Below are 20578 nucleotides of genomic sequence, written 5' to 3'. Positions count from 1 at the left end.
ACTACGGGTTCAGTGAAAACCAAGCATTTTTCAGAAAAATATAGATTATTTTAAGCCATATACAAATGGTTGATAGAGAAATCATTACCAAATTATAACAAAATCACTATAGAGACAAATATATTTGAAGTAACAACAGTAAAGGGAGGGAGAAGATCAAACAAACTATGTGCATTTTTACAAGATGAACGATGACATCCTAGTCTGGAGAGAAGAGTGAAAGTGAAGATCGAGACTCAGCAGCTTCAGGTTATCGGTAAAGTACCAGTGGAATCTAGAAAGAAGTCAGAGAATTAACGGATCAACAGAGTAAACGGCAGCTATCCGGGCTCAAATCCACAAGGCGAGCGGCCGCGGTGTCGCTCCTGCTGCCCCAGTCAGCCCCCGACACACCGGCCTGCCGCCTGCACAGCTGCTCGGGAGGGGAGAGACCCCGGTGCTGCTGCAGAGGAGCCATGGACTGTGATGACTCTGAGCAGCAGGAGAATTACAATATAATATATTGCTCGTCTTTCCCCTGATGATCTGAATAAGTCGCTAAATTTGTCACTAGTCGCTTTTCAGAAATAAAGTCGCTAAGAGGGTCTGAAAAGTCACTAAATCTAGCAAGAAAGTTGCAAAGTTGGCAACACTGTGTGTGTGAGTCTCCGTCTCCCTCACTCCCGCCCTCATGTTTGTCATTGGTTGGCTTCAGCTGTCGATCCACAGCAAGCATGAAATGAGGTTTGTAGTTGGCTGGCCTTAGCGGTGCATTCAAGGGCAATCGTAAAAATGATGTTTGTTGTGACTGCCAGAGCTGTACATGCAGGGCGTGCGGGGAAATCTATATCATTTATACTGTTTCTTTTTTGATATTAATATCTTGAATGTTCATATCTAGATATAGATACGATAACGGTATATCGTTTAGCCCTAACGTCGAGATGGTATTTTGTATCTTGGCTCTAGAGTAAACACCATTGTCTGAATACCCACATTCTCCACAACTGAATATGGTCTTAAATCCAATGCAATAAAACTTGCAGTGGATTTGGTAATTCCACTAGCTCTCTCAGAGTTGAAGCTGTGCCACTGTCTGCTTGATCGTTCTCTGGATGGCATCTGCAACAGGTCGCTGCTTCTCTCCCAACTCCTGGTGGTATCGCACAAGGTGGTTTCTCAAATTAGTTGTGTTGCTGAAGTATTTAAGTTGAGTTCCATACGCCTTACAAACTATGCTGGTCTTGTCAATTCTCCCCTCGACTTCATGGAACTCAAAATGCTGCCATACCGTAGCTTTCAAAGAAGTCATGCTAACTAGGCTTGGTGCTAGCCATTGCAGCCATTTTGTCGCTGCTCAAACATAAACAACTTGCACATATGTGTTCGGTGCACTTGCATGTGCAGCAGAGAATCAGCAGGCGCTTTCTGTAGTGCTCTGCAGCAGACAAACTGAATGTTGCAGCGGGCAAACTAATTAGTGTGATTGCTGAGTCAGCATTCACACCATTGTTCTTCTTGAATTTATTATTCCTGTTTCTGTACGTTTTTCGGCTTCTTCTTCTCCCACAAATATTGAGCTATTGAAACCATTCAACCATCAAAATGTGCAGCTTTTTAAGGACATTACTGCTATGACCGAGTTCGCCCTTGTCTCCTCTCACTCACCATACAGATATTTTGGCCATAACCATTACAGTTTGCTCTGTGTGTAGTGCGTGAGCTAGAGTGTGTGACACCATCACTTGAATGGAGAGGAGCTGGAACACTGGGGAAAGAATTCTCTTCAGCTAGGTTTGGAGTCCACATCTTTTACTTTACATAGATGATTTTAAGTTCTTTCTGCCTTTAACTTTACAACTTTTAAGTCTTTTTCCACCTTTTTAAGCTCTTTCTGCCCTCTTACTCTACAACTTTTTGGCCTTTTCAGTCTTTTTTCACCTTTTTAAGCTCTTTCAGACCTCTTACTCTACAGCTTTGTAGCCTTTTCAGATATTCATCTTTCTGCCTTTTCAACTCCTTCAAATATTCCACTTCAGGTTCAGCTATGAAAATGTTCAACTTTTGAAACTCTTTCAACCCTCTTCAACTTTTCTGTCTCATCTTTTTAAAATATTCATCTTTCTGCCTTTTCAACACCTTCAAACATTCCACTTCATGTTCAGATATGAAAATGTTCAACTTTTTAAAGTATTTCAGCCCTCCTCAGCTTTTCTGCCTTTTCATCTTTTAAAAATATACATCTTTGTGCCTTTTCAGCTTTTTTATACATTCTGCTTCATGTTTAGCTACAGAAGCTGTTTAGCTATCAATATGTTCAACTTTTTAAGCTCTTTCTTCCTTTACCTTTCCACCTTTTCAGTCTTTTTTTCACCTTTTTAAGCTCTTTCTACCTTTAACTTTCCACTTTTTCTGTCTTTTTACTCCTTTTAAAGCTCTTTCTGCCCCCTTATTCTACAACTTTTCGGCCTTTTCAGTCTTTTTTCACCTTTTCAAGCTCTTTCGGCCCTCTTGCTCTACACCTCTTTAGCCTTTTCAGATATTCATCTTTCTGCCTTTTCAACTCCTTCAAACATTCCGCTTCATGTTCAGCAATTAACTTTAACAATCAACTTTTTAAACTCTTTCAGCTCTCTTCAGCTTTTCTGTCTTTTCATCTTTTAATAATATTCATCTGTATGCCTTTTCAGCTTCTTTATACATTCAGCTTCATGTTCAGCTACAGAAACTGTACGTGTTCAACTTTTTACGCTCTTTCGGCCTTTAACTTTTCAACTTTTTCAGCTTTTCGGCAGTACATTCAGCAGATTTCGCTCCTGCATTCTCACTGTATTTTCGCAAGAAATGCAATTTGTCTAGTTTCAGTTTTAAAATTACGATTGTTTACTAATCTGCACCAAGACATAATCATTCTAGAGAGAATAACGATGCATCGTAGAACGAACATTTTTCCCACACTTAGTGAACATGCTAATTCGCACTACTTTTCAGGTGTAATGCTATGGTGAGTGTTTAAATTAAGGCTGCTGCATTTGTGAGTTTAAAAGAGCAAATTAAGTAAAAGATGACGAAAAAGTAACCATTGTCAGTGTCTTCCATGTTGTCTGAGCCTAGTCCGTTGCCTTATAGTTTCTGCACATATGCAACTCTCAGCAGGGAGCAGAAAGAAACATGATGTCCTTAGCAACTTTGGTTATCAACTCTGGAAAAACTCTGGTTAACCAATTGAGGTATGTCTTGAGACTCCACAACTGTTTCCTCTGTTGTGTGCATGTAACAGCAAGCACAGTCAGTCATGGTGGTGAAAGTTCTGACTAATCCTCAAAATTATGCAACCTAGGGTTTCCAAGATTAATCTGAGTAAGACAGTTATCATAGATTTTAACAGACATTTCTCCAATGAGATCTTTCTTGTGAATTGATGGTACAAGTTTTACAACTTTTGGTTCGATAACATTTATCAAAATTAAAGAATCAGTGAAGTTTAGAGGGGAACATCCTCCTTTCGTGCAGCCCACACGCATGTGCAATGAGTGACACCAAGTATACCCAAACCACATGGCATCACTGGTCCTGTGTGGCTACCTGTTGTGACTACACATTGTAGTGCTATGTAGTTTGAACAGTAATTCCCATGTGAGGTGATTAAATACATGACTATTCACTGAGGCAGCCATTAAAGCTTTAATAAGGCACTATGGTGAATGATTTGCCGAGTTCCAAAACTCTTTAGAGCTGATGGATAAGAACTGTGAACATGAACACAGTCATCTTGCAGCATAATAAGCAAACTATCAGCCAAGCTATCAGCCCCACAGTCATGTGTGTCCTCCAAGCATGCCAATTCTGCCTAGCTACAGTAATCTCTGTGGTATGTGTGGGTCGGACAAAACATGGACAATGCTTTTCACACAGCTCCTAAGAATCCAGCTTCTCTAACATAACAGACAACGTCAAAGGGCAGGGTGTCAACGCTACAGTCTGCAGGTCAGGGACAGCCTCAAAAAGCAGGCACTGTTGACAGGCACTGTAATTTGGAAGCATTTCATCAACCGATATGAGAGTGGCACAAGAGTGGCCAAAAAGCATGTGTGGATTCATTGACTGTATTGATGCTTAGGGACAATACTGCATACATCAAACTCCTTAATGGAAGTGATGTCATCAGTGCTATTAGCTTGGGTAAACAAATGACTATTGAGTTGTTCAGGTTTCTTGAATGATGCTATGACAAACTGAGTTAAGGATGCTGGCTTGTTAATACTTGTTGTTTGTTGGTGAGCTTTGCAGGCATCTGGTCTATAAACTAAATGATTGGTCAAAGTGAGACTTGGACTTGAACCAATGCACAAGAGGAAAAGTCACTTCTTCCTGTTATCACAATTCATCCTGTACTGAATAAGAATCCAGTACACATATGTTATCTAAATTAAGCATTATGCCAGAGCCAAAGTGGTAGAGCATCCAACAGAAAGACAACCCAACATTGCATCTCTAGAGTCCCACTAGCAATGCTGGCGAAAAAGTCAGAAAAAGGGAGCTCAATCAAAATCTCATTAGAAGATGTGATGCTTGATAGATACATTGCTATTAGAGCACAGCAAAATGAGCGATCTGTCTGCACACTAGGACAGACTTTCTTGATAAACGAAGTGTTTCATGTGATTTATTTATCTTATTTATTTATTTAGCTATTTTTACTCATTCAGGATGGTATTTTTATATCCTGACAAGTAAGTACATCATAAGTCAACTAAAATGCCATATGACGGCCTACAGTTGTTTGAACACACTGCCACATGCAACAATGATAGGATACTAATGTGACAATGCACCGCACACATGGAAACAGCCCTCGGGGCTTAGGTCAGCTCTGGATAGAGGGATAAAACACCAAGCCATTCACTGCCATGTTAGCTCCAATAAAAAGTGAAAAGCTCAGTGGCACATGTGCTGAAGTTTGCACTTTGAGTTGAATGTGTACATTACTCAAAATTAATTAGGGATATTTGGATACTGCAGTCATTCACTGTCTGTGACATGTCTGAATTCTTATTTTCTGTTTCGCAAATATTTTTGCTATAATAATTATGTGACACATTTCATTCATTCATTTCATTGCATAATCATGCACTCGCATATATGCACCTATACTCCTATATATCCTTATCTCACTCTGAGTGGTTACATGTGTTAACTGAGTGACTAAGACTTGCCTATCCCCATATAGCTAGAGTTTCAAGGAATTTAAGCAGGTTGGTGAGAACAAAACAAGCCAATTGTGGAGAACAAAAAGCACTTAATTTGCTGCCCAGGCTAAATTCTTCACCCACCGTTAGCCTCCTATGAATCTGTAACTGGTCTAAAATATCTTGTTTTGGAACAAAGGCCAAACCTTTTGTTTATTTTTGGGGAGAATAAATATGATTTTCCTTTTCTAAACTATTAAACAAAATAACCAACATTCACAATAACCAGATCCTCTCCAGAATTACATCCTACAACTTGACTTATCAGAATCTGTTTTAATGGACAGTTTGCACCTCAAATCACCTAGCAAACAAGTTGGGAGAGCAAAGAGCGGTCTGTTACTATGGAGACAGCCAGGTGAGGCAGTATGCTTTGACTGCACTGCTGTGTCACTGTGCTCTCTGTGAACAAAAAAAGAGACTGCTGACTGGGGTTTTCAGTCAACATCAGTCAGCAATGAGAGAGGAAAACAAGTTGTGGCATTTGACCAAGAGAGACAATGAAATATTGCTACTGCACCACAAATTGTAATCGCCTTCTGAAGGGGGGCAGGGAGAGGAAGTAACTGGGTTTGTGGCAAATGTGGTCTTCATTTTAACTAATGTTAGCATTTACAATATTTCCAGGGTAGGAGAGCTGCTACCAGTCATTATGTAACTTTCCTCCTTATATCTCCCTGCAACAATGAAACCACCTTCAGAAACACCTCGCTGTAATTTCCCCCAGAACAGTTGTTTATCTCTCCAGACCTCCCTTCTTTGCTTTGACAAGTCTGTCTTTCAACAGTCTGCTCTATTATTCATCTGAACTGCGGTGCCTCGGTAAATAATTCAGCTAGCAAGAAAAAGAAGGAGGCACCCTACACCCCAGCAGCAGAGACAAACATTAGGAAGCAGTACCTAAGGTTAAATTGACATGGACACATGTACTGCACTGCATGTAATTCTGGTACAGCTGAGGGTTATGACACAGGATTTTAACATCAACACTAAGATTAAATTAAATTAAATTTGTACCAACGTAGAATAAAAAGCACATTTCCACGATTTTGAACGATTGTAACTAATTTGTGGGTCAAGCGCAAAGTTGATGACTCCACTGATGATAATAGCGGCTGCAGGCAAGGGGTAGGAAACAAGTTTCTTTGTTAGTATACTTAATTCACTGTGTTGATAAGTCAGTAAGTCATCTGTTTCTGTACAGTATGTAGCTATTCCGGCTTTTATTAACAAGATGTATGCGATGTCCCACTGTGTTGTAATTTACAGTTGTCTTGCCCACTTGGTTAACCTCTACTTGGTTAAACTTTACTGCTCATCAGAGGCAGCAAAGGCTCTGTTTAGACTGGTAATTCATTTAATAATGCCCCCCTCTTATAGCAGCATTGCTGGTTAATCCCCATCATTGGAAAGCATGAGGATTACCTCCCAGCTCAACCTCACTGTAACATCACGTAGGACACCCTAATCGGACTACTTGGTCTGGAGAGGCTGAGAAGGAGCAAGTGAGAGGTGACTTATTAGGAAAGAGGATTAAGAGCCAAACGGTGTTAGGTTAACCTTCTTGTTTGGTAACTCAGAAGCTTCACCCACACATAATCCCCTGACAGGCAACACAGAGTGATGGGTGACTAATGAGCATCACATACCATCTCCCCAATCATACAGATTAGCATGAAGGTCATCCAGTTAGTCTACATGACAAATTAAGGTACAATGTACTAGGAGGCTGGAGGCTAGATCCCACTCTCCCATCGGACCCTGAAATTTGCACTGTTGTTAGTGAATCAATTACCTATCTATTTGAAACTAATTTAAGTGGAGGTGACAGCCCCAGCCTATTATGGGAGACCCTTAAGGTCTATTTGAGCAGGAAGATCATCTCTTCCACCACACATATTAAAAAGGCACAGAAAATGTGGCATACTGAACTACTAAAATCTATGTCTGACCTGGACAACGCTATGCCTTTCACCATCTCCAGAGTTGTTTTAGAAGAAAATTGAGTTACAGACAGTAGACAGAGTTCAGTCTTCTCTCAACCAGCGAGGCAGAGAAATGGCTATTGAAACTGCAAGGCATGATTTATGAACATGGTAATAAAGCCGGCCATTTTCTAGCAAGCCAGTTTAAGAGCAGGCTAGCATCACAGATGATACCCCAAACACAAAACAGCTTGTAAAGTTGTCATTGACCATTCCGTAATCAGTGAGATCTTTACCTCCTTTTACTCCAAACCAGGGCCTGATGCTAAGCTTTTTTCCAAGTAGCACTGTGCTACCATGCTGAAAAATTTAGTAGCACACAGGATTTTTTAGTAGCACAATGAGTCATAATGCGTTAGGGGGTTTATTTTCATGACGCCAACACTCTTTCGCTTCTTCATTTTGTGTTTTGATTTTAGTTTTCGCGCAGCAGTCTTCACTGTGTGTGTGTGTGTGTGGCAGGGATGGAAATTAACTTTTTTGTCCGCCTGCCACTGTGGCTGGTAAATTCTAAAATCTACCAGTCACTCAACATTTTTACCAGCCACTTTTATATTTAAGCGTCGATGTGTACAATACAATGCCGAGAAACATATTTTTCTTGTAAAAGACATCCATATAGTATTTCCAAATCAGTATTTGTTAACAGAGTTGATATTTCAGTAATTATGTGACACCTATGAATGATTAAAGGGGTGAAACTATCCAAGGGTCATCTACTAAGCCATGAAATAACAGGAAATGAAGTCTGAATAGACAAAGTGGTTCAAAATGAAGGTTAGATGGTTAGAAATCTATATCAATATTTCCCTGCAACTTATTTCATATGTTCAACTGCACTGGACCCACACAAAGGAAGTGGAATCCTAAATGTCATGTTCTCCTCATCATCCTCTCCGGTCCCTGGAGCAGTTATATAGTTGGATGCAGAGAGGGCGGGGTCGTTGGGTCTTATGGGACATCTATATGTAAAATAACTTTCTATGTTGTGCCAACATTTCTGTTAGCATCATGCTGCAATAAAATGTGTTTTTAAAATTTTTTTAAAAAAAAAACAAAAAAAAAAACAATTTTCACCTTATTTGGTTAACCAAGGAAACTAGGGTACACTTTTCTAAGCACTATATCTTAGGCAATGGGACTTGGACTTTATTTGCCTGTTATTTTCTTTTTCTTCGCTTAGCTTCCTCAGTATCAACTAGCTAGTTAACTTTGCTTCAAGCTTCTGAGCTGAATATGTGGTGCATATCTAGATGCTGATAGACTCTGAACCCAGCACATAGATGTATGCAAGTCATCATGGGAGAACACTTTCTTGGCTGGGTGAGATCTCTGGGTCAAAGTGACATTGGGAAACAGCCATGCAAACAGTGGTGTTATGTCAATTCTGAAGGGACATACTACCTCATTGTCCATCAGAATGTTTCACTGTGGACACTGACCAACTCTGCAAGTATTGTGTGGACAATCCCACTCATTTCAGAAATAAATCAGATAAGCCTGTAGGCTGAATATAGCCTTGGTGCAGCTTCACAAAGATAACATTTGATAATACAGACTGTATAATCACAGTTTTACATAACATTGTGTAACCTTTTGTGGACTCAATCCCACTCTAATAAAGCTATTGTTTTTTCACACACATGAAACTGCACCACTAACATGCAACACATTTCAATGAAACATGATTTTGTCACTTACATTAAGTCTCGGGAGGTTTAGTTCTTTCAATTTTCTATTTCTGTCTTGGTGTGTGTATCAAAGAGAGGAAACAAAGAAAAGATAGAGCTGTCTTGATGCAAGATCATTTTAGACATCGGTTCTGTCACTGTTCTGTCTCACATTAATTGCTATCCCAACTTGGTACACTGTTTCCTCAGTGCGTGTAACTTGCATCATTCATCACATAGCTTACAACTTGTTCTACAGCATTCCTGTCTCCTGCCTTGTCTGACCTGACCTGACTGCTCTCTGAACCCTCACACACTGAGGGTTACAGGAGAGGCTAAGGAACTAAACAGAGACTTTCAACGCCTGTTGAGCTCCACTGCAATTCATCTGCATTGAATCCAGCACTGCTCATTTACAAAGCAAACATGCTAAACAAAAAGGATAGGCAGGACACATTCATTAATGTAGTGGTAGTATTTTGCTGCAGACCTGATTCATATCCTTCATATATATCTTCATATCCTTTTTTTTTGGCACAGAGGGGAATAACAACAACAATCTACTTGAACATCAACTAAAAAACATCCCCATAGGCTATTGCCCAAATTGTTTTTTAAAACATCGGTATTAAGCGAGGACTGGGCTGAAAGAAATTAATTTAATTTATTTTTTAATTTATTTATTTATGTTTAATATTTCCATAATTCAGGTCTTTATAGTTAGGTTTGAAGTTCATTGTTTTTTTTTTTACTTTCAGGTCATTTTTTCACTTTTACTTATTATCTTTTGGCCCTGATGTAGCATGGAAGGCATGGCATTAATGGAGAGGGGCACGGAATCACGACTGACAGCATAACAAAGAAGGCCTTTCTCAATTACCTTGCGGTCAGGAAAAGTGGATCTCACATTTTTTTCACACACGTTTTTTTTTTTTTGTTTTGGTTTTTTTTTTTTTTAAATTAACAAACCTTTTGGTCCTGATTTGGCTCCATAAAATGTCACTGCACCCCTATTCATCATGGAAGACTGGAAGAAAGCTTGTTTACAGATGAATCACAGTTTGAACTTTATGTTTGCATTTGGAACAGTGAGGAGACAACAACAGACCGTTCAGCCTAAAGCCAAATTCAGTTGTGGAAATGTTCATGCACAGAAATGTATCACCTGTAACTGCACCATTATCTTTTGCACAACACTCTGAACAAACACAAACAGCACTAATAACTGCACTAATATTATGCTACATCTGACATGTGGTGTCAACCATATGACCACAGTTGTAAAGGTACTCTGATGTCTCTGAAAAATCAAAAACAAATATCAAATGCAAGGCAGATCCAATATAATTTGATTGACCCAAATATGAAACTTGTTTTTATATACAAATAATTGATGAATAATGTTGAAACTGTGCATCACAGCAAAATTACTTTTATCAAGACAATTCTGTTCAGCAAATTTACTCAAAGACATTAGGTTCACTCCCTCCTCCATCTGCCCTCAGACTCAAAACTCATTCCTCTTCCTCCTTAAGAAAATCCCTGGGGGAAAGGGTCAGGAAGTGGTCTATTTGTTCCAAAGCAAATTCCACAAATACCAGAGTGAGACCTAAAGGGAGAGGCCTGCTTCCTGTTGTTTCCAGTCAGCCTGTTAAGACAAGTGAAGAGCTTCTTATGGCTTCTACTTTAACCTTCAATATCTCTCACGCTCCAGCCTCCCCTCTCCATCCAGGCCCATTTAGTCTAGAGTCCTGCTCAAAATGTCAGATAGTTTGGGGAAAATGTCTCTCTCTTAAAGAAAGCCATGTCACACAAGGAGGATGCCAGCTTCCAGCGCGCTCATTCACACAGCACCTGTCTTTTTAACATGGGAAGTATAAACATTTTTCAAGTTACATGACCTGTGTACACACTGCCTCCTTTGAATATATGTTATCATCATGAGTACCTCTACAATCAATGTGATTTTTTTGACATCTAGATGTGAGAGGAAGTTTGAGGACAAAAGGCGACGTACAACAAAGGAACAAGTCAAAATTCAAACTCAGGAGGCTGTTATGTGTCTTTGATCTACAGCTAACCTGGAAAGCCACAAAAGCAACAAAGAGGTTTTTAAATAAAGTGTAAAATAAGCGAGCGACAACCGAGCAAGCGCTACTACAAGGTTTTGAGATGAGCAGTCTCTACATTAGAAAACACTGCTCAAGCCAGAGCAATGCATTCTTTTACTGATCGTATGCCGACAGCCTGAGTGATCACAGCCTGTACCAGTGACTAGTTTGCTTGGGAGAGATCATGACCAGTCTCTTTTCTTGCATGTGTGTTGTTGAGAAATGACAACAGCTGATGTGCACTAGGATTGTCTGCATCATATTATCTACGATGAGAATTAATTACATTCCTACCTCAAGCAATGTTAACAGTGCAATGTCATCTGAATTTTCAATGCAAATCTCAATTACAAATGAAAAATGACAACTGATTGCAGTGTTAGTCTAACAAACTCAATATGGGTCCTCTTCGGGTGATTGAGTGCTTTTGGATGCATTTTCTATGACAGTTGTTCCCAGTTCAACACCAGCTAGGAAACGTGGCATGTCATCAGTCTTTCACCCTGTGTTTACTGGTCCACCACACTGTTAAACTACCAAACAAATGTCAAAATGATGTAAAACAAAGTGTGTAACTTTGTTTCACACTGATGATGGGCCTTCTCTCTGCTTGCCTTTATTTTACACCAGTGGTCAAACTTGTGATATCCATTAGAGCAGACAAAGAGACACAGACAGGCCTGCTGTTTAATACACACACAAATAAGATGCAAAGATTAGCTCTCATCAAGTGTGTGTGTGTGTGTGTGTGTGTGTGTGTGTGTGTGTGTGTGTGTGTGTGTGTGTGTGTGTGTGTGTGTGCATGCGTGTGTGTGTGTTTCTATATACTAAAACAAAGCTCTCTCCGGTGTCCACTTCCTGTTTGCTCTATGGAAATCATCATAGCAACTTCTCCCATGACACTATGTAAGTCTCTTATCCAGTCATAGAGGCAGAAAGGGATTTTTCCAACAAACAGTCACTGTGGAGAAAGGGTCTTTACAGTCTGTCACAGTCTGTCAGCTTGTTTCTCATAAGGAAAAGGACAACATGGACTACATAGAGTCACTCCCTGCCTCCCAGAGCAGATGAATTAAATTGTGGTAGGAGGGGGAGAGCAGAGTCTCTTTCAGTCTTACTGTGTCACAAGGACCCTTGAACCAAAGCCAACAGAGGCAAACAAACAAAGCCCTCTAATGCTGCCAAGCTGGGCCTACTAGAAGACACTCAGCTACTGTTAATGCAGGGTATCTGCACATTCTGACTACAAATAAGTCATTTTCAGACTGTTTTAATACCTTAAAAATGAAAAATATCTAAATGAGGTTACTCTTTACATGTTTAATCAAACAAGGCCCAAAGATAGACAGTGAACAATGATATAAGCAGACAAAAGCAGTAAGTCCTCACATGAATTATCACATTATTTCATCACTGCTCTGCATGTTTCACTATTCAGACTCAGAGAAAGCTTTACTTTACCTGCAATTCAAAACACATAGTCTATCTGCAGCCAATCTGTCTGTCAGATTGAAATAAATAATGTCAAGCCATTTTTCAATATAAATGTCATTAACTTACATTTTAGAGTTTTTACTAAATTGCTGTTAAACTACTGTCAGTGAAACTCAACACTATTTGCAGATTTTCAGAATAAAAGTAGAGGATTATGCCCACTGAGCCAAAGATATACAATGTTTGCGTAACATCTGCGCAGGTAATGTTGATTTTTGTGGACTGTATCTCAACAGTGATCAAAAACATCATGATGGATGCAACAGGATAAAGTCAGTGAATGAAAACACCATTTCTGGGAAAAAGGAGCAGCAGCGTGGTATAACATGAACAAAATGTGATATTAAGGCCTTGCTCTCTCTACCGCTGCGGTACAGACTAAACCTTCCAAACATGTTATGTGGCAACACCCTTATCAGTGACAGTCTTTGACATCTGATGGTAAATAACTGTGACAAGAATGATGTAGGTGTGGTCAGATGTGTGACACTTTACATAGGACACAATGACCTTTTAATGGACTGTGAGGGGGAGTGGCAATCAGTGAACAATCTGATATAGGTGTGTTTGGATTGTTCTCAGATAATAATTATGGCTGCTCCTTACAAACAAATGTTAAATGTTGTGAAAGAGTCTATTCTAACCCAGACTATGTTTTCCTCAATGTAACTAACTACTGGTGTTGCCTGAACCCAACAAAAAAATAAAACAAACCAAAAATAATAAGTCAGTTTAGTGTTAAAATAATAAGCAGACAGTCCAATACGATGTTCCAAATGGGACGTAAACATGGTCTAATGACAGAGTACTGTACGCAGCCCACTCAGCCCTGATGGCTTGCTCCAGAGAAGGTTAGATTGTCGCTGCTCTTTCATAACTTGAAATGACAGTCATGAAGCAAAATGTAGTATGATGTTCAAGGAACTACAGCAACTTGGTCATGTTAGGGTTGGGTTATAATGAAGTCAGAGGTTCTTTCACAAAATCACCACAGGTAAGTGCTACTTCCTGCATTTATGTTAATTGATATAAATCTAGGAAATAACATCTTATGGAATGTGGTCATCATGCCAGAGACTATTGCAAATCAATGACTGTTGCTAAAAAATAACTCCTAATTACTTTAGGTCTACAGTGATAATCAAATACTTAGAAACCCAGAGTGGAAAAAGCTGAAGGTGATTTTAAATAATTCCTAAATTGATTTAAGTATCAAATAATCACATTTTTAAAAAAGGTTGCGATTTTATGTAACTAGCACTAAGTGTGTTAGCTCAATTATCACAGAAGTCATACTAATGTTCAAAAATGTTATCTCGGCAAGGACAGCGCAATTAAAATAACTGCTTTGAAAAGCCAAGGTGTGAGTAGAAACTCGTAAAAAAACATGTAATTCTTTCAGTTCGTAAAGTCTTAAAGCCTTCCTCTCAAACCATAAACAGCCACACATTTATTAGCAGGATACATAGCAAGATACGTCCAGCAAGCATCACCTCCCACATCATGATCAGACACTTAAAAATGTCCATGACGCAGAACCCAAATATTGTACCCCTGAATGTGTGGAACACTGTTATGGTTCTGCTGTAGTTGATGTGCCTGTTATAACAAAGATAACACTGGACACAAATTGTGTGACAACACTTAAACATTTTAGACTGAAAAACAGTCAACGACTACATATATAGGACGGCGAAGAGAGTGGAACTGTCACTGTTACCGGTCTGTACACAGTCAATGGACAGGATACTCACATGTCTGGCCTCCCCGCGTTGACCCTCGGTATTTCTCAGCCAGCAGCGGCTCAGCTCGCTCAGCTCCAGGATGGGTTGCACCTTTAGCCTCACTGTGTCTCCCGACTGACGGATCATCTCCACTATCTCATCACGGCTCTTGTTCTCCACATTCCGTCCATTTATCTCCACCAGCCTGTCCCCCGGCACCAGCCCCAGCGCCAGGTCCTTGGTGCCGGCACCAGGCTCTGCAAAGTGGACCACACGCCTGTACACGCCTCCATCAGGGCTGCGGTCCAACATTGTAGTGCGACGCAAAGAAAATCCAAAGTCGCCAGTGTTGCGGCGCTGAAGCTCCAGCTCACGTGTTTCTGGTGCACTTGGCGCAACGACAGCTGGTAGCTGCAGCTGTGCCGGAAAGGTCTTGTCAACCACTTCAGGGATGCAGACTTTTTTGGTTGCCAGTGCTCCAGGCGGCTGCATGAGGCTGTGCTTGCGGAGCATGCTGAACACTTTGCTCTCCACCTGCGGGGACGGGGCAGCAGAGTTTTGGCCTGAGGGGGTGGAGCCCTCCGAAGGGCTCTCCTCTTTGCTCCTCTGAGAAAAGGAGAATCTTTTCATCATCTGACCCACCTGCGATGAGTTTTGCTTGGCAAGTGACCCAAAGTGTGCCACACGATCACGTACTGAGCCACGGTGACCATCCTGTCCTCCACCACCCTCACCCTTCAGGTCATCAGTGGAGCTGGCAGCACTCAGCTGGCCATCGAGAACCATACTGCTTCGGTTGCTCAAGCCATCCGATTCAATATCAGTGAGGGTGAGCTCGTTGCTGCTGGCCACTTTGATGGGAATGGGGTTAGAGATCTCTAGTTTGTTCTTGGACTCACGCTTGGCCTCCCTCTTGAGATTGAAAAAACCACGCCGCATGCTCATCTCCTCCAGGCTGCGCAACTCTGCTGCAGACATCCTCTCTTTCTTATCCTTTTTCTCCTTCCTACTGCCTTCCCTCTCCTTATCCTTTTTCATCAGGTTAAACATTTTGAAAAACCAAACAGTGTTTCCGTCCAATGGGGCTCTATTCTCCTTACAGAGCTGGAGGTCCCTGAGGAAAGAGACAGGGAGAGCAAATGGTTTAAAAACTCATAAAACGCTAAATATTTAGCTAAAATGTGCCTTTGATTTTCTTTCAAAGCAGGACAGCACTGACATATCAAATGATCAAAGGTTTACATACACTAGTAAAGAGCATGTATATCATGGCAGTCACATGGAAGAGAAATGTCTCAAGACCTGAGAAAGAAAATACTTTCTTTACACTGCAATGGTGAAAGCAACGAGAAGATCAGCAAAGCTTTACTCATCAGTCAGAATACTGTAGCAAAAGTGGTACAAAAACTTAAAAAAGATGGAACTGCAACCATCTCACAGAGACGTCCAGGTCGTCCACGGAAGTGAACACCTCGACAGGAGCAGGTCAGGAGAGGGGTCGAAGAAAATCGGCTTGCAAGTTCACTGCAGTTATTCCAGGAAGTAGGAAGCCAAACTGGGGTGACTATTTCCCGTGACACAATACAGCGTACACTGCAGAGGGATGGCATGCATGGGTGCCGTCCCCGACAGAAGCCTCTCCTAAAGCCCAGGCACAAAAAGCCCATCTAGAGTTTACCAGTGCCCATGCTGACAAAGATGAAGACTACTGGGACTCTATACTTTGGAGTGATGAGACCAAGATAAATGTTTTTGGAACTGATGGCTTCAAAACTGTATGGTGTTGCAACAGTGAGGAATACAAAGAAAAATGCATGGTGCCTACTGTGAAACACAGTGGTGGCAGTGTGTTTATGTGGGGTTGCATGAGTGCTGCTTGTGTCGGGGAGCTGAATTTCATTGATGGCATCATGAATTCACAGATGTATTGCTCTATACTGAAAGAAAAGATGCTACCATCACTCCGTGCCCTTGGTCGTCGTGCACTTTTCCAACATGACAAGGATCCTAAACACACATCTAAGGCCACTGTCGGATTTCTGAAGAAGAACGGGGTGAAAGTGATTCTGTGGCCAAGTATGTCTCCTTATCTGAACCCAATTGAACACCTATGGCGAATTCTGAAGAGACAAGTTGAGCATCACTCTCCATCCAGCATCCAGTCTCTAAAAGAGATCATTCTTGAAGAAGGGAATCCAACTTGTTCATTCCATGCCTAGAAGACTAGAAGGTGCTGTCATTAAAAATCATGGAGGCCAGACAAAGTACTAGATTTATATATATATATATATATATATATATATATATATATATATATATATATATATATATATATATATATATATATATGCGTGTGTGTGTGTGTGCATACACACACACAATAATAGAGAAGCTTGGCAGGATCAAAACACATTCCTGGTTTCATTTTTAAGTGAGTGTCTCCAAACCCTCAAAAATCAGGGACTCTTCCTGCCTCAAGCAGACAGGCAGATCCATCCATCAGCCTGCTTCTCATTAGCGTCTGTGTGTCACATACAGTCTCCTCTTTCCACGGGGCAGGGCAGGCTGAAATCCCAAACAAACGGCCATCTCCCTTCGATCTCTCCTATTCTGAATACTCCCAGGTAGAAATCTCATGCATCTCGTATTTGTGACTGGCAAGCACCTAGGCTGTCACTAGTGTAGAAAGGTTTCACAGTTCACAATGGCATCACAACATACAGAATAATAACATAACGTAATACAAGCGCTCAGTATGGCTTAATGGCTCCAACTCGTTAATATTTAAAAAATATACATATAGTAGTGCCCGGTGGAACATCTCCAAAAACTTCCCCGATAGGCGTTTCTCGGTCATTAGCTACCATTTGTGTCATTAGCTTTCCACAGTGAATGGACGGTTTTCAACATTAGCGTCACGTTCCGTCTGTAACAACCAGGGTCCAGGAACATTAGAGCGCTAAAGGGCTGGATAATACGGATCTGCCAACAGTTTAGAGCTCTTTTCTGTTTGTCTGCTTGTCTGCTGAGGTTAAAACGGAACCAACACCTGGCTCACTAACGTATTAACAGCAGCATTAGCCCGAATCCGCACTCAGTGTAGTTAAAATCGGGACAAAACACAGGACATAGCTAAAATAATTGTAGCTTTACGGCTACATTAGCTAGCTGGGCTACTGTCTTGTAGGTAGTAGTAAGGTTAGTGTTAATGTTATCTAATGACACATATCTGCGTTTCTGTTGACGGCAAAGGAAAAAATCCACAAAGGAACACGCAAACCGTCATTCATTGCGGTTTTCTTTAACTTTACTATGAACACTGTAGCTAGCTAACTAGCCTAATTGGCTCAAGTCGCAGCCTAGGTCCCTTGCCCTCTTTTTGGTGAGGCAAATCCAGAACAACACATTGGGACCCTGTAAAAATGATCCAGTCGGCCCGACTGACTGCTTGCCTCAACACTGCTGTCTTAAGACAAAAAGTGCCCCCTAACTCTAAGCACACGTGTTTATTACAAGAAAAAATACTCACTGTTCTCCAGTACAGCAAATGGTGCACAGCTGTTTAGCGGGCGCAGCACGGCTCGTAGGGAACAGAAGCCGCAGATTGGCTTTTAGCTAACGTTATCAAAGCTGCAGCTTCCAGCCCAGCTCTGAAGGTTCGGGACAAACAGCCAAAGACGGTCAAACAGCGACCTCTGCTGGACAGACACTGGAGCTACAGTCTGACTGCTGCACGGTCTTCAGGGTATCTGGCGTGGATTATCATCTGCTGATATTTGACTGTAAAGCTTGCAGTGCAGGATAAGGGATCCCTGCACGTGTGGCAAAATAATACGTAAGTATTCCCTTCACACATTGTATACAGAAAAATCTCTAATGTGTGGCTCATTGCAGAACAACAATAATAACCACACCACAATCCTAAAAATGGCTCCTACATCGTTTCCCTCATGAAAAACTCTAGAATATATGAATACGAATTTTTTTTTTAGTGATCAAGTTTAGCTGCGGGAAGCAAGATATCTCCTACTTCATGTAAAATCTGTTCTCAGCATAGCATCCAAATCACACCTGTGACTGTTGGACCAGGATTGGCTTCCAAACTAAGTTAATGAAAAAGTTAAGGGAACACTTTAATCACATATTAGATCATGAAAGAATTATTAAAGTTGAGAAATGACATAACCAAGGTCAATGGAAACCAAGATCATCAACCCCATTAATGGGCTAGGGCCACTGCAGCAGCATAAGGTCTGACTCTGAGGATTTCATCCCGTTACCTGCTGGCTCGACAGGGAGGTCCACGCAACCCTCCAAGACCATCACTGACCCACTGCCATACCTGTCATGCTGGATGATGTTACAGGCAGTAGAACGTTCGCCACAGCATTTCCTGTCTGTGACATGTGCTCAGAGAGAACCTTCTCTATCTGTGAAGAGAACAGGGCACCAATCTCGTTAATGCCATCCAAGCAAATGGACGGACTGACATCCCTAAAGTTTACCTGACAATTAAGTGTTCCCTTGTTTTTTTATCAGCAGTGGTTTACAGTGGATTTTCATATGTTCTTCATCTGTGGTTGGTGCTCTTACAGCATGGCCACTTTTTACACTGCACCACTCCTCCTAAATCTCACCTTAGAGCTCTCCAAAACATAAATACATTCAAAACCTGTGAAATAAAATATTGTAAATTCTTATGACTTAGAAACCCTTTTGTTAAATGAAAGGAATATTTTGTGTTTACTAACATTATATGGTCAATTGCGGGACTCAATACCAACACTGTTGTGGAATATATATATATATATATATATATATATATATATATATATATATATATATATATATATATATATATATATATATATATATATATATATATATATATGTGTGGCATGTTTTAAGTTATTTCACTTTTTTTTTATTTACTACATAATTCCATATCTGTTCATTCATAGTTCTGATGCCTTCAGTGAGAATCAACAATGTAAATATTCATGAAAATAAAGAAAAACCATTAAATGAGAAGGTGTGTCCAAACTTTTGGCTGGTAATGTTCAGTATAAAACATGAAGTACTTTCCTACAGGGGGTACCTATCATATGCAATGGCCATATCTGTATTATGAAATCTTAATCATCTGTGTAATCCCAGCGTGTAGCTGAGTTTCATGATTGTATGGTCCAACCCATGAGCACTGATTTACTACTACTACTACTACTCACAACTACTCATATGATGATGTAGTAATCATTTTTGAGCAGGGGTGGGATGAAATATCGATATGACACTATATTGTATAACTTACTCTCAATATGCGATTTTTGATACACTGGTCCTAAAATATCTTTTTGTTTTAAAATAAGACATAAAGCTAAACAGATTTCCTTGACAATTTAATTTACCAGTCTGTAAACCTAATCTAAACAGATTGAAAAGAATAGATTACAGTAACGTAAGGCACCTGGACCAGACCAGGAGCCTGGGCGGGCTCCCTGTGTTGGCTGATGTTCTCACCTCCATCTCCAACCTCTCTCTCAGCCACTGCAGCATTCTCGCCTGCTTCAAGACCACAACCATCATCAAACCTTCCCAAGAGGAGACCACCCACCTGTCTGAATGTTTACAGACCAGTAGCACTCACTCCAGTTACCATGTTCTGAGAGAGTGCTGCTGACCCACATTCAGAGCAGCATACCTGCTGCTGTTATCCACTATTCCCTGTCCGACTTGGAAAATAAAGACTCCACATCAGGACGCTCTCTGTCAACTACAGCTCCGACTGTCAGTACTCTAAAGTCTGCATCCCACCCTCTGTGACTGGCTCCTAGACTTTGTGACTAGTAGGCCCCAGTCTGTCAGGATTGGTAATAGGACTTCAGCCAGCATTATTACAAACATTTTGACATTATTGTCATTCTGTGGACAGCAAAGGAAGAAATGTATTGTACAGGGAAACATGTTTCTGAATCTTAAAACATTTCAACCCCAGAACTGCTCCAGAACTGTCTTTCTGTCAGTTCCGGCTTTTTGCCAGTTTATGGGTATTTTACATTGTATGATGGCAGAAATGGACGTGTGTGTGTGTGTGTGTGTGTGTGTGTGTGTGTGTGTGTGTGTGTGTGTGTGTGTGTGTGTGTGTGTGTGTGATAAAGATAATCCATAATTCCCTTAATTTGACATGATCTGAGATGAAACCATGTGTCATAACACATCTAACATCATTTCAAATTCTGTGAAATTTGTATTCTTCAGTTAGACAGATACTGTGATGTATCGTAAATGATTGCTTTGCAATGTATCAATTATCACAGAATTGCTGTATTGTGAATGTGTTATGGGTAACGTATTGTGAATGTTATA

At 40.6% G+C, this 20578-nt stretch overlaps 1 protein-coding gene across 1 annotated transcript in view; it reads right to left on the bottom strand.

The window, feature by feature from the left end:
- LOC119009374 (unconventional myosin-XVIIIa-like) overlaps window positions 1-17989 on the bottom strand; it is a 127331-nt gene extending 109342 nt beyond the window's left edge. Inside the window, exons 1-2 of the mRNA XM_037080584.1 lie at window positions 17742-17989; window positions 14243-15326 (exon numbers count right to left, since the gene is read on the bottom strand). Of these exons, the coding sequence (XP_036936479.1) occupies window positions 14243-15262 (1020 nt within the window). The 5' untranslated portion in view covers window positions 15263-15326; window positions 17742-17989. The remainder of the gene's footprint in view (window positions 1-14242; window positions 15327-17741) is intronic.
- Window positions 17990-20578: the final 2589 nt, after the last annotated feature.

This window comes from Acanthopagrus latus, chromosome 2, assembly GCF_904848185.1.
Source record: "Acanthopagrus latus isolate v.2019 chromosome 2, fAcaLat1.1, whole genome shotgun sequence".
Lineage (NCBI taxonomy): Eukaryota > Metazoa > Chordata > Actinopteri > Spariformes > Sparidae > Acanthopagrus > Acanthopagrus latus.
Note: the sequence above shows the minus strand (reverse complement) of the source record. Positions and strands in the feature narration are given on the sequence as shown.